At 38.5% G+C, this 14,634-nt stretch overlaps 1 protein-coding gene across 1 annotated transcript in view; it reads left to right on the top strand.

Moving 5' to 3' along the window:
• Positions 1-530: 530 nt before the first annotated feature.
• Positions 531-14,634, top strand: part of PRKDC (protein kinase, DNA-activated, catalytic polypeptide) — a gene marked incomplete at its 5' end in the record, with an annotated part of 82,421 nt that continues 68,317 nt past the window's right edge. The window contains 15 exons of the mRNA XM_010289835.1: positions 531-607; positions 716-808; positions 1,645-1,719; positions 2,662-2,770; positions 5,463-5,575; positions 6,248-6,347; positions 6,890-6,945; positions 7,037-7,067; positions 7,891-8,048; positions 8,301-8,447; positions 10,501-10,665; positions 11,525-11,693; positions 12,771-12,820; positions 14,045-14,182; positions 14,470-14,619. Coding sequence (XP_010288137.1) covers positions 531-607; positions 716-808; positions 1,645-1,719; positions 2,662-2,770; positions 5,463-5,575; positions 6,248-6,347; positions 6,890-6,945; positions 7,037-7,067; positions 7,891-8,048; positions 8,301-8,447; positions 10,501-10,665; positions 11,525-11,693; positions 12,771-12,820; positions 14,045-14,182; positions 14,470-14,619 — 1,631 coding nt within the window. The remainder of the gene's footprint in view (positions 608-715; positions 809-1,644; positions 1,720-2,661; positions 2,771-5,462; positions 5,576-6,247; positions 6,348-6,889; positions 6,946-7,036; positions 7,068-7,890; positions 8,049-8,300; positions 8,448-10,500; positions 10,666-11,524; positions 11,694-12,770; positions 12,821-14,044; positions 14,183-14,469; positions 14,620-14,634) is intronic.

Genomic DNA, 14,634 nt, shown 5'->3' with positions numbered 1-14,634 from the left:
GGCCCTGTGGGGCAGCTCTGCCCTCCATCGCTGCGTTCTTCACTCACCATGACGCTTGAGGGCTGCTGGCGTGGCACAAAAAGTTGATCTAGTTGATCTAGCAACCTGATCTAGTGGAAGATGACCCTGCTTGCTTGTAGAGGGGTTGGACTAGATGACCTTTAAAGGTCCCTTCCAACCCAAAGATTCTATGATTTTGGGGGACGGATGGTCTGTTGCCCCAAGTAATCATTTCCCTTGGTAAAATACTTTGGTGCAACTCTCTGCCAAGCTGCCCTCAGGTTAGCTTTCCCTCGACCCTGAGCAAGGGCAGGCCCCAGAGTGAGGTGAGAGGTGCAGGGCCTGGGCCAGAGTCCACGGGGAGGTCAGAAGCACTTGTGTTAAGTTGTGGTTTTTCTGGTGAAAAGCATCAGCCTTGTCCAAGGCGTTAAGGCGTCCTTCTGCACAAGGTGATGAGCTGAGTGGTGTCCGGCCCTGCCTGCTCTAGAAAGGGAAACTAACTGCCTGATGGTTTGTTTGCTTCCCCACAGCGCTGCATCTGTCCCTAGTGTTTTCCCAAGAGCATGGCTTACTCGTCTTTATCCACAGATCCCTCGGCATTGAGGAGGTAAGTTGGTAAACTTAAATTTCTAAAGAAATGTTGAGATACTGCTATATGAACAGCATGTTATATTGTACCTATTAAAACTAAATGTTCTTTTTTTAAACTTTTAAGTTTCGAGATTGCAGGGAAGAAGTGTTGAAGTTTCTTTGCGTGTTTATGGAGAAAGTTGGTGACAAAATTCATCCTTATGCCTGTAATATTAAGGTGGGTAAAGGAAAATTGTTTCCTAAGGGTCTTTGCCAAACGGTTGAAACAATTCTGGTGGGTCTCATACTGTAACAGAGTCATAACTATCTTTCACGCCTCCCAGTCTGCCTTACCCGTCTCTAGTGTTCTTCTTAGAGCTGAAATAACTTGATTGACATAAAGTGTAGTTCATACAACAGAGAAGTGTGGAATTGTTTCTTCAACTATAGACTTAATTGTATTAACTTCTCTTTATAGAACATAATAAGTATTGATTTTGAAAATAAGTTAGTGATATTGAAAATAATAGTTATAACTTTTAAATTATATAGACTAAATAGTTTAATATTTTAAATGTTTCTATAGGTGATTATTAGTTTTAAATACTGATTTTGAAAAATTTCTCCTGCAAAGTTGTTACTTTTGCAATATATACAGAAATTGGTTGAAACTACAATACCTCTACATATGGGGTATGTTGAATCTACGTTGCTGAATAATACTGCTTTGCCTAGAAATACTTGACTGCACCATTGCACTTTCTGATCTCAATTTAGTAACTATGTATTGTAAGGAATGATAGTACAGAGGCAGAAAATTTGCTATGTGTGTCTTTTATTCCAGAAACTGCACTTTCTTTACTGGAGCTGTTATTTGTTATTATGTCAGGCAGTGCTGCAGTATTGTCAGTGAAGCCACTTTCAAGACTGAATATTTTTATTGGTTTAGTCTTTTTTTAAAACCTTAAACTTGTTAGGAACAGATACTTTAAACAGGTAGATGAATATGTTGTTATTTTTGAATTCCCTTCTCTACTTACAAGTATTATAATCTTCATTTTCTTTCCTGTCTAGCAAACTTGTATTAGTGTTTATACAAAAGAGAGAGCAGCAAAATGTAAAATCCCAGCTCTGGAACTTTTGATTAAGGTACAATGCATTTTGTAAATCTCTTCTGTTACTAGAAAAAGAAGAAAATCTGTTGTATTACTATAGTTGTGCTATGTCATGCAATAAATCTGTAGTCTGCAGTAGCAAGAGACTAGCGATAGTGTAATATTTAGATGTTAGTATAAGACATTAACAACAGCTTGTCTTTGATATTCCTCCAATAGATTGATTAGATCTGAGCATGTCATTCTTTCATCTGCTAGAGCAAGACACAATTGTTTTGGGGGCAGCTGCAGATCTCTCTCTCAGTTTAATGCATTTTTTTAATAGAGAAATTTTGCAGTTCAATTGTATTCTTACTTTAAAATACTATGTATTAACATATAATATTATATTAGGCACAGTATGTGAAAGGTGTGGAGGAGAACATTTTTCTTCAGAAGTTTTATAGCTGTGAGACAGTAATTTCATAAAGTGCTTCCTTAGAATGCATTAGCCCCTTGTTTTGCAAATGCTTTTGCACCTGCTTAGTTTTGTTTATGAGAAAGAGAACTCCCTTCTGAGTTATTCTGAGTCAGTTCTTCCATGAATTGGATGGGCTTTATAGCAGCAGGGAGAGAAATACAATATGATAAAGGCTACTGCAGATTTGCCAAGACTGTGGTCATGTGTGTTTTTTAAAAATATATATAAAAAATAATTTTTAAAACACTACTGTGTAATTTTTATGTAGATTATATATATAAAATATGTAGAACATAACTAATACATTTTATATTGATACATCTATAAGAAAGTAGTTGTTAAAGTAGATTTCATGCCAGTACTCCTTCCTGGACCAGCCACTTTAAATCTCTTTCATTGAATAGCATACTTAAGCTGAAGTTACACACATGAACTGTGTTTTTATTTAGACCAAGGAGGATTGTGGTAGTGATATTAATGATTTTCCTTAATTTGGGGGGGGTTTATCTATCTTAGTTGCTCCAAAGTTTACAACGTTCCTGTCTGATGGAAGAAATGAAAATTGGGGAGATATTTAATAAATTTTATGGGGAACTTGCCACAAAAAGTAAAGTTCCTGATACAGGTAGGCTTTAGTTTTTCTGTCAATGTCCTTAGTTTTTGGACAAACTTACACTCAGTTTTTGTTGGATTATACCCTATAGAAATGTATAATTGTTATTCCCATGGCCAGTGTGTTTAAAAATGGTAGCTGTCATGTTTTAGATCTAGTAAAATTTGTTCAGGTCTTCTGATCATGATCATGCAGTTTGCTGCTTCTTAGCAGACCTGTATACATGTATAAGCTAACACATGGGAGAAATCATATAATTGTATTTAGTGGTGGCAATTCATACTGAATTTAAGCATAGGTCTGGTTGAGGATTCACTGAATCACAGAATCACTAAGGTTGGAAAAGACCTTTAAGATCATCAAGTCCAACCATCAACCCAACACCACCATGCCCACTAAACCATGTCCCAAAGTGCCACGTCTACGTGTTTTTTGAACGCCTCCAGTGATGGTGACTCCACCACCTCCCTGGGCAGCCTGTTCCAATGTTTGACCACTCTATTGGTAAAGACATTTTTCCTGGTATCCAGTCTAAACCTCCCCTGGCGCAACTTGAGGCCATTTCCTGCTTTCCTATCGCTAGTTACTTGGGAGAAGAGACCAACACACACCTCACCACAACCCCCTTTCAGGTAGTTGTAGAGAGCAATAAGGTCTCCCCTCAGCCTCCTCTTCTCCAGACTGAACAATCCCAGGTCCCTCAGCCACTCCTCCTAAGACTTGTTCTCCAGACCCCTCACCAGCTTCGTTGCCCTTCTTTGGACACGCTCCAGCAATTCAATGTCTTTCTTGTAGTGAGGGGCCCAAAACTGAACACAGGATTCGAGGTGTGGCCTCACCAGTGCCGAGTACAGGGGCACGATCACTTCCCTGCTCCTGCTGGCCACACTATTTCTGATACAGGCCAGGATGCTGTTGGTCTTCTTGGCCACCTGGCCACACTGCCGGCTCATGTTCAGCTGGCTGTCAGCCAGCACCCCCAGGTCCTTTTCCACTGGGCTGCTCTCCAGCCACTCCTCAAGCCTGTAGCGTTGCATGGGGTTGTTGTGACCCAAGTGCAGGACCCTGCACTTGGCCTTATTAAACTTCATACAGCTGACTTCACCCCATCGATCCAGCCTGTCCAGATCACTCTGCAGAGCCTTCCTGCCCTTGAGTAGATCAACACTCCCACCCAGCTTGGTGTCATCTGCAGACTTACTGAGGCACCACTCGATCCCCTCTTCCAGATCATTGATAAAGATACTGAACAAGTCCGGCCCCAAAACTGAGCCCTGGGGAACACCACTTGTAACCAGCTGCCAACTGGATTTAACTCCATTCACCACAACTCTTGGGGCTTGGCCATCCAGCCAGTTCTTTATCCAGCGAAGAGTACACCTCTAAGCTATGAGCTGCCAGTTTCTCCAGGAGAATGCTGTGGGAGATGGTATCAAAGGCTTTACTAATGTCTAGGTAGACAATGTCCACAGACTTTTCCCTCATCCACTAGGCGGTCACCTGGTCATAGAAGGAGATGAGGTTGGTGAAGCAGGACCTGCCTTTCATGAACCCGTGCTGGCTGGGCCTGATCTCTTGGTTGTCCTGCACATGCCTTGTGAGCGCCCTCAAGATAAATCTCTCCATAATCTTCCCTGGTACCGAGATCAGGCTGAGAGGCCTGTAGTTCCCCAAATTCTCCTTCCAGCCCTTCTTGTAGATGGGCATCACATTGGCAAGAATTCCTGACATAAAAAAAGTATTTGTAGGTCTAATTTGTTATTATTAGTCTCTGAGTGCCTAAATCCTGAAAGTAATTCCAGCTTTCTTGTCGTTAACTAACTTAACTTTGCTAGGCTCTTAGCTTTTTATTTTTTTTCCCTAGGTTCAAATGCTAACCTGGTGTAACTGAACCTTTGAAGTTATGCTTATATCTGTTTTATAACTATGCACACACATACCCCTATAACTTTGAGCCTTAAGAGCAGTCCTGGTCCCTTCAGTGGGTCCTCTTATCAAAAGCAGAGGCTGTCCATCCCTGTCAAAGTTCATGTAAACCCCAGCTTGGTTGCTAAAGCTCTTTGTAACCTTATTCCAACCTTAGCTGGTTTTGTGCTCAGAGCTGCAGTTTCAGTGTGATAGTTCCTGCATTGGTTGCCCCCAGTGTGAATTCATCAGCTCCTGCCTTGCCTAATTATGTTATTTATGATTTTAAGGACACTAATATGAGCTCTAGTTTGATCGTCTTGGGTAGTTACAGCTGAAATCTTGGCTTGACAGGTCTAACCCCACAAACCTTGCTGTGCCTGTGTAGAACCCTGTAGTCTGAACTCAAGTCTAGAAAATTCTGCTAGCTGTTGGCCTTAACCAACCAAAGACCCAGCATAACCTCAAGGCCAGCAGCAAACTTGGATTAGTGATAAATGCTTCCTCAGTGGATATGGCCTTTATTAATCAGTTTTCTAAGCCACATTTAAAAAGAGTAAATGTATTTAACTTATTACTGTGAGAGGAGGATGCATCTCACATTGTAGTATGTAGAGAGAGATATATATCTATGTATGTACATCATAAAGAGCCATCTTTCCCACATGCTAATCAGAAATTAAAATCAAACCATCAGGGATGGTCTTCACATGGTTGCAAGTTACACAGGAATTGCAATGGAAATGTCAAAGTAATTATTTCAGTAATTAATATTTAATAATATTAAATTACTTTCTAGTACTGGAGAAGATTTATGAGCTTTTGGGAGTTTTGGGAGAGGTCCAGCCTAGTGACATGATTAACAGCTCTGAAAAACTATTCCGAGCCTATTTGGGAGAGCTTAAAACACAGGTATGATTGGGATTTCTTTTCAGACTCTTGCATTGATTTGTTTTTTTTTTCCTTTGATGTGTGTAGTGCTGTATGCTGGAATAGTATTGTAACTAGTACAATTTGTAGGGATCTAATTAGACAATCATAAACGCTTCCTTAAGAACTGTTAAAGTTTTTGTTCTGTGGTATTGAGAAGCTTTCAAAGTAAAAATTCAAGGCCATTAGTGACAGTCAATTAACCAAATTACTGCAAGAAAAGATGGCATGTGATGATCATTGTGGTAGCACCCAACAAGATTTATATTGCCTTGCACTGGTAGTTTCTGATTTGGTCTCTACTGGCAGCAAAATCCTTGCACTTCAGGTAAATATCACGGCACTGCTGAACTTCACTTTCATATTTTCTTCACTTTTAAGACATTAGTGTGTGCTATCTAAGTTTTGCTGTGGTTGGTCTTGGTGGAACGTATTTCATGCTTCTCAAAGGATTTCTTATGCTTCTGTAATTCAACTCCCTCCCAAATGATATGAAACTTCTGAGTAGGAGATGTTTCTGTGGGCTTGTGTTCATAGAGGTGGGTGCTGACATAACTATATTAAGTTGGAATATGTTATTTTTATCTACACTTCTAGGAACTGTAAGTTTATCTTAGCTTGAGGATAATACTTGTTTCGATTCCAACTTTTTAGATGACATCAGCTACAAGGGCACCCAAGCTACCTGTTGTAGCAGGGTGCCTGAGGGGACTGGCTGCACTCATGTACAACTTTACCAAATCTGTGGAGGAAGGTATGTTCTTTTTCTATGTGAAAGACAGTTATACAATTCAATATATTTTGGTTATTACACAGCCAGCAAGCAGCACCATTTCTCACTGGGAACTCAGAATGAAAATTTCCCTACTGGGTAGATGGTTTATGCAAAAGCAAGCCCTCTTCAGCTCCGTGGTCCTTGTAGTCTGTCTTTGTGTGGAGTGGCTTCATCAGTGTGTTTCTGTATGTAAATGTTTGAAGTGCTATTTTCTAACCAGAGGTTGGGCAGCTATGAACGCCACATTGAAGCTGGAATGCAGTTTATACAGAGATGTGTTTCCCTTAGAAGAGACAAGTCTGTTAAAACATAGGTATCCAGAAAAATCAATGAATACAGATGTACTTTTTTTTTCAAATTTAAGAGTACTTCAGGAAAAAGCATTTCTGCCTCTTAAAATGAGATATGTAAGGCTTGCCAGTATTGCTGCTTCATACCAAGTTTTGGGTAAAAATACCTCTGTCTTCTCTCTACCTCTTGTGTGTCAATAGTGAAATACTCATTATTAAATTGTTTCGCAGATCCTCAGACTGCAAAGGAGATTTTTGATTTTGCAATGAAGGCAATCAACCCACAGGTAAATCTGCCACGTGTTAATTGTTCTGCATAAATGGATTAGCACTGATGAAGAATATATCATATATGACAAACCTTTTCTGATATTACAGGTTGATCAGAAGCGATATGCAGTGCATCTAGGTAAGATTGTACATTATTTCAATTTGTGCTGAGGTGGATACCATACATACAATGGTGTCTTCTGTCTGGAGTTGTTTATTCTCTAATGGCTGTCTTCAGATGGCTCTAGTCTTCAGTCTTCTAAGCTGATCGGGGAGCAAAGCTGTGTACTTTAAGGTGGAATCTAAAGAATTAAACATGTATTTGGTTAAACTAGGCAAGTCTAATCAGCTTATAGACAGCAGCATTACACTTGATGCCATTTGCCGCTCTGGAGTAGTACAAAACCCTGGTATGAGAAGGGAAGCATGGTAGGAGTAGAAGTAAGAGGAATCTAGCAAATTAGGAGAAAAGAGAAGATGGTGGATTGGGTTAAAGGAAAAAAATAGTAAGAGAAGGGGAATTTCACTGGAAGGAGGAGAAAGAAATTGGGAACAAATTAAGTTCATGAAAAAAGATGAGGAATTGGCCTGTGAAATGTCAGTGGCTTATGCAGAAATTGCAAAAATGCAAGGTTTAGATATTAGGCCAATGGCAACTGTGAAGGGTAAAACCCTTTAAGGTAGTCGTCTGCAGAAAAAAAAATTCATTAAGGATCTTGAAATTTCACTTATGCTTATATTTGGGATTGTGAAATTACCTATATTCTGAATTATTTATTTGTCTGCATGTTTGTCTCCAGTTTGGTGGAGGAGGGAACTTGAGCATATGGTAGGTATACCTATGACTTGAGTCATGGTAGGTATACCTACCTAAAGTCCTAATGTGAACTTTTATAGTCTGGTCTGTTTTTGGAAAGTGGAATGAGTTTGGGCTTTAATGAGAATTGTTTTTTAAATTGCAGCTGGTTTACAGTTGTTCAGCTGGCATGCTGCTCAGTTTGGTGCCTTGCTCCTGGATAACTATGTCTCCCTCTTTGAAGCAATGTGCAAATGGTGTGGACACACAAATCAGGAGCTGAAGAAAGCCAGTCATTCTGCACTAGATTCATTCCTCAAGCAGGTATTGTAACTTTACTGGGATCTCTGAGACTAAAGCAAAGTCAAATTTCTTGAAATAGTGGGAATATTTGGTGCTTGGAAGTTCAGTGACTCTGTTCAGTAAATAATTATTTTGTTTCAAGTGCTTCGTATTAATTATTTTGTTTCAAGTGCTTCGTATTATGAGCTAGGTATATTTTAAGACTTACTGTAACTTTTTTGTGGCTTTTTTCATGTTTCTGGAAATACTGAAACTTTTCTATCTGCTTTACAGGTTTCTTTAATGGTAGCTAAGAATGCAGAGCTACACAAGAGCAAGTTGCAGTTCTTCATGGAGCAGTTCTATGGAATCATCAGAAGAATGGATTCAAGCAACAAAGAGTTATCCATTGCCATTCGTGGATACGGGTTTTTTGCAGCAGTATGTGCAGGAAACTTATTCTGATAAAGGAGCGTACTGAATGGATTTACAGCTAGGATTCATATATTGTTCATTTTACAATTTTACACAGCTTGTTATATAGGGAAGGCTCATGTTTCTAGGTTAAGTGTTGAACTCAATTAGCTACACTGTAAAATATGTTGTGGTTGAAAATTATTGAGGGTTGTAGTTACTTCTGCTTGTCCACTGTTTCTGAAGTGAAAAAGCAGGGGCTTCATATACAAGCTGTCATAAAACTTAAGGATGTGCTTAATCGCTTAAGTACAGGCAATACCTCTGCATTTAGATGGTAGAATTCAGGCCAGCTCTGCTCTGGAAGCAGTTCAGGTATGTTTCCTACAGAGCAGGAATCTCAATCAGAACAGCCACAATGCACTGCTGACTGCAGGATACTCGGAGGTAATTTGTGAAACAACTGCAAATTAAAAAAAAATGAAACCAAGCTTATATACCTGCCCTCCACATATGTATGTTTGTCAGGAAGCACCATTAAGAAGCAGCTTCCAATTTTTGTCAGCAGTCAACTAAAATGAGAATATAACAATAAAGTTAAGGTTCTATAAAGAAAGGGTGGTGTTTATGTATCTGCTTGATGGTGGTACCCCAACTTTTATATAACAAAGTTCTAGACATTCTTTTTCTCTCTCTCTCAAAGCGAAGGTTTGGTTAAATAATCTCAAAGATGATTTAGAGGTTAGGATATGTGATGGAATAGCTGGTTACTAGTTGAATCCTTTTCATTTTGCTGCCTTTTGAGCAGAATGAGTTTGTTTTGTAGAATTTTCAACGTGCTTTGTTGAAACCTAGTTTTCCTCTTCTGTGATGTGAGCTAGAAAGACACTGAGTTAAAGGTACTGTTTCCAGAAAATCTTAAGTATTTCAAATTACTGAATTGAAAGAACCTTGTTAAAAGTATCTGTTACAGAAACAACTAGTTAATTAAAATTGCATAATGTAAATACAGACACAGGTTAAAACTGCAAATTTTAACAGGAAAAAGGGATCTTAATGCTACAATACCTATAAATTTTTAATATGTTAAGACACACTAATAGTTGTTAGTGTGTTTAGACTAAATCTTGCCCAATCATTGGATGCTAGGTTGTGAGGAAGCAGAATCTTGCTGCTACTGCAAGTAGTGGCTTATCCTGAACACAAATTCAGTGACTGATTCAGTTTCAAGGCAGAATATTTATTTTACTGTCTAATCACTAAAATAATTTTAAAGTAATACTTGCAGTTCTGCAAATGATAAATGGGTAGTCTTAATTTTGTCAGCATGTTTTTGGACAGACTAGATCAACCTTTAGCCTAACTCTCATATTCTATCATTACCTAAATCAGTCCATTCTTTTTCCATGGTGAGTTCCCTAGTACAGTTCTTGCCTGTGACCTGGTTGCTTTACCACAAAGACTGCTTTTTGACCTAGCTCATGCTAAATACTGTAATTTACAAATCATTCTATAGAAATCTGTAAGCATTATTACATACCCTCTAGAACTGTTTGGAATGCTTTCCACTTGTTCATTAGTTTAGGAGTAGTCTTTATCCTCTGTACAGATCCCAATACAATTGAAGTTAAGAATTTGGGCTGCTGGGTTAAATGTTAAATAGTAGTAGCCTGTGAATGATAATTGGTTAAACCATATTAAGGTAAGCCACTTACTACTTTAATGCAGCTAGGTCAAAATATAAATAACTATTGGCATCCATAATGCCAAATTTAAGATATTTACACCAAATGGAATGCTTTTCAGGCTGGATTTGAAATTGTGTCACTGAAAGTTCAAGTACTCTTACACTCCATCAGGGAACTATTACTATAGTTCATTGCAGGTTCCATGTTTCTCATACACATAGCAAGTAGAATACTTAAAGTTAGTTTGTTCACACGTATTGAGTTCCTGGAAAAATTTAAAATATTATTCTTATTATGGTTCAGTGAAGACTTGGCTGGGTTTTAGTGCTACAGCATACATTTTCTTGGCTGTGCAAAGTTGCTAAATCAGTATTTTATTTTCTCTCTGTAAGCCCTGTAAAGCTATACATTCTAAGGATGTTGACAACATGTATGTTGAGCTCCTTCAACGTTGTAAGCAAATGTACCTCACAGAAGCAGAAACAATAGATGACCATCTGTATCAGCTACCAAGTTTCCTCCAGTCCATTGCAAGTGTGATATTCCATATGGATACAGTAAGTGGAGTATTCAAAGTACCAGTCAATTTTTTTAATGCAGCTACAGATGTATAAGGAGGTAGTAGCTATAAACTTAGCTATGATCAGAGGTGTTTCTTTATATGAAATACGATGACATTTAGCTCCTAGAGGATGGGAAGAATATCAGGAGAATACTTTATTGGATTTTATTTGAATAAAGAAAATGCATAGAATGTATTAAATAAAATGCTACAGTGCATTGTAATGAAAAACATGATAGCCAAATGTGAATAAGTTTTTATTCATTTTAGGCCAAGCTATTTATTTGGACCTAGGCTTCCCCTTCTCTTACGTGTTTATACCACTCTATTGCTGCTTTTTCTTTTGGTACTGATACTTAGCATGTTCTCTGAGGATGATACTTTGATTTTCCTCTGATGCTATGCTGTCAGTGTTCAACCGAGGGCTTTCTGGATCCTAGCTGGAGCTGAGAAGGTTGGGGCAGAGAAGAGACTTTCACTTACAGTCTGTATTCAGATTGTTAAGGATGAACAGATTATACTGCTGTGTTGTTATTGTTTAATTAAATTGGTACTTTTCTAATAAGCTTAAGACTGGTTCCACCGAAGCACTAATCTATTCAGGAGCTACTTTGCATAATGTGTTCCAGGAAACTTTCTTACTCTGTTTTGTTTCGTTTTTTGTGATTTGTTTTTGTTTTTTATTTCTAAGATGAATTCACTTGCTAAGTCTTTTATTGTTCTCAGAGCGGGTCATGATGTAAACTCTTGTAAGAACGTATCTTGCTGAAATAATTTAGCATAATTCTTCACATTGATACTGAGTTATAATCATTGTCTTTGCATGATGGGTGTTTTGTTTTTATTTCTTCTAGATTCCTGAAATATACACTCCAGTTCTTGAACATCTAGTTGTGCTGCAGATCAATAGCTTTCCACAATACAGTGAAAAAATGCAGTTAGCCTGTTGCAGATCTATTATAAAGGTATTTCTAGCCCTCTCAGGAAAAGGTCCAGTTCTCTGGAGTTTTATTAGCACTGTGGGTGAGTCTGTGATATTAACTTTATTGTGTTTTTTGGGGGGGTTGTGTTTTTTTGGGTTTGGATTTTTTTTTTCCCCCTAAACTGGCTCTGAGAGAGATACGCGGAATAGCCATTCATTCAAAAATTAAGCTCTCCTGTCCTCTAATTAATAATGAAGTTTTTGGGTTCTCATTGTGTTCTTTTTCAGTATCCATTGTTAAGTCACTTAAAGAATACATTTAACAACTGTTTTGGATGACAGAGTGGCTATCATCAAGGGCAGGAGAATATATTTTTGTGATAATCTGTTTAAACGTAGGACTTATATGTTCCTGCTCTGAAGGATTGTGGTGAGAAAGGATTTTCATGGAGAAATGTACAAAAATCTGTTCAATACCCCTTCAGTAACCCCTACAAAATATCACAAAAAGTAAGGTGTCATCTCTGTTAGAAATGCAATTCTTTAATGCTCTGGAACTTGTACATAGTAAAAATGAAAATTCCAAATACGCATTTAGTCAGATACAGGCCTGCGAATGTAATAATGAATGTGTTCGGCATTGGTAGCTGACAATTCAAGTAGCCTCCAGCATGCTGACGTTTCATTATAATGATTTTCAGAAATTATTTTTCATTTCTTTCAATTATTTATGGTAGCTTTTCTCTATTGCTGTGGCATTTTCATTGTTTTCTATGTTCTTGAGTCAGGATGTGGTGCACGCAAGCACCATGCCAGAATGGCGATCCTAAGTCCATGTCTGTGAGACTCGTTGGGAGCTGTTGCCTTTTTCTATATGGGCATTATGGGCAATGCCTTGGTCATTACTGCATTCAGAGTCAGGAAAAAGCAGTATTGAGAAAAAGTAGTGAGAAACAAGTTCAAAATTGGTTTCCAGTGAAACATCCTAGAGTTATGGCTATGGTTTTGGCTATATTTGTACTTAAAGAAAAATCTGTGTTCTTTTGCCTTTCCCTCATCCTGACAGAATATGGAAAATAGAAGACTGATTTAATTCATTGCTAACATAATGAACTATATGGTCGCTGTGCCTTTTTAAGTCTGTTCAGGCAAATTTTTTTTTTTTTTTTTTATTTCAGTGCATCAGGGATTAATCAGAATCTTCTCCAAGCCGATCACTTTTTCAAAGGTAAAATAACTGTTTAAACATATTTATTTCATCTAGATTCCTAGGGTATACATTCCAGTTCTTGCAGATCTAGCCCAGTAAACAGGCAAGGGACCACAGAAGCAAAAATAGTACTGTCCGTTTTGAAATGTGGCTCAGTTGTTATTAGCCTCTGTTCCCTATATCTGCTCAGCATAATGAGGATGTGCCTCTTGTACTGAATGGAAAAAATGATAGGAAATAGACTTTTGTTCTCTGCAGTTCTTGTTTGCTCAGGTTGTCTGTAACAAAGTAGCTTGTAATTAAGGTCATACAGTTTTCTTCCAGGTTAGTAAATTTTGGATACCTTGAAAGTTTTACTGAATGTTTGTGTTAAGGGAGGATTTTAAAATTTTTTTTATCCTGTGCAGCAGGGTAACTATAGAGTTCCTCCAATAACTGACCACTAATAGAAGAGCATTAGAGATTTTTGAAAGGACCTCGTTGCTTTGTGCTCTTTTCAGATTGGTTAAGTGAGAAAGAAACATGAAATGTTTAGCTACCTGCAGAAGTAATTTTACATTGTGTTTTAGCTTGGGTCAGGTAGTTACATATGTGGTTGTATTGGGTCTGTCTGAGATCAGCCCTCATAGTTCTGTGCTTTGTATTCATAGCTAGAAAAGCTGTTGATAACACGCAAGTATTTTGGTTACTGCTGAGCAGTGCTCGCACAGCATCCAGGCTGTCTCTCCAACATTCCCCCTCACCAGTAGGCTGGGGGTGGGCAAGATCTTGAGAGGGGAAATAGCCAGGACAGCTGACCCAAACTGACCAAAGGGATATTCCATACCATACGAGGTCAGCTCAGCAATAAAAGCTAGGAGAAAGGAGGAGGGGGGACGCATTATTTATTACGACGTTTGTCTTCTGGAACAACTGCTACACATACTGAAGCCCTGCTTCCCGGGAGGTGGCTGGGCATTGCCTGCTCTACTGAAGCCCTGCTTCCCGGGAGGTGGCTGGACATTGCCTGCTCATGAGAATTAGAGAATAAATCTTCTGTTTTCCTTTGCTTCTGCGCGCAGCCTTTGCTTTTGCTTTATTAAACTGCTTTATCTTGACCCACGAATTTTTTCCATCTTATTCCCCACCCCTACATCCTGCTGGGGGGTAGAGGAGTGATAGGGTGGCTTGGTGGGCACGTGGCATCCAGCCAACATCAACCGACTACAGCAGTGTTTCTGAAAAACCTCTTGTCCTTTTCAGGACTTTTTTGGAAAAGAAGCTCCTGGATCAGAAGAAGCCCGTGAAGCTGGAGAGGTTGGGACAGGGAGATGGAAAGTACCAACGTATAAGGACTATCTGTATCTCTTTAGAAGTTTACTGAACTGTGACACAATGAAGGTAAAAGCATAGTTAGTGTGGAAATACAAAAGGAAAAATAATCCTGAGTTTTACCACTGCTTTTCTAACCCTAGACTTTTTCCAAATGTCATGTTGTAGGAGAACTGTTTCCTGGTTTTAGTTGGATTTTGTGGCTGATAAATGAATTGAACAGGGATGAATTTAGGCTTCCATAGCTAAGAAACATCTAAAGCTGGATTCTCTGGATCATTCAAATCTTGGTTTGAAAATTCAAGCAATAATTTTCATTGGTGTTTTGAAATGTGAACTTTTTTCTTCCTACAAAGGAATGTGTTTTTGAAGATGAAAATTTTGTTACTGCAAATTCACCACTTCAGTCCCTGAGTCGTTTGCTATATGATGAACTTATAAAATCTGTTTTGAAGATTATTGAGAAATTGGACCTGACTATTCAGAAACTGGATGTTAATGAAGAGGTGAGACCTGATGAC

Source organism: Phaethon lepturus, unplaced genomic scaffold (genome assembly GCF_000687285.1).
Source record: "Phaethon lepturus isolate BGI_N335 unplaced genomic scaffold, ASM68728v1 scaffold1636, whole genome shotgun sequence".
Classification (NCBI taxonomy): Eukaryota; Metazoa; Chordata; class Aves; order Phaethontiformes; family Phaethontidae; genus Phaethon; species Phaethon lepturus.
Note: the sequence above shows the minus strand (reverse complement) of the source record. Positions and strands in the feature narration are given on the sequence as shown.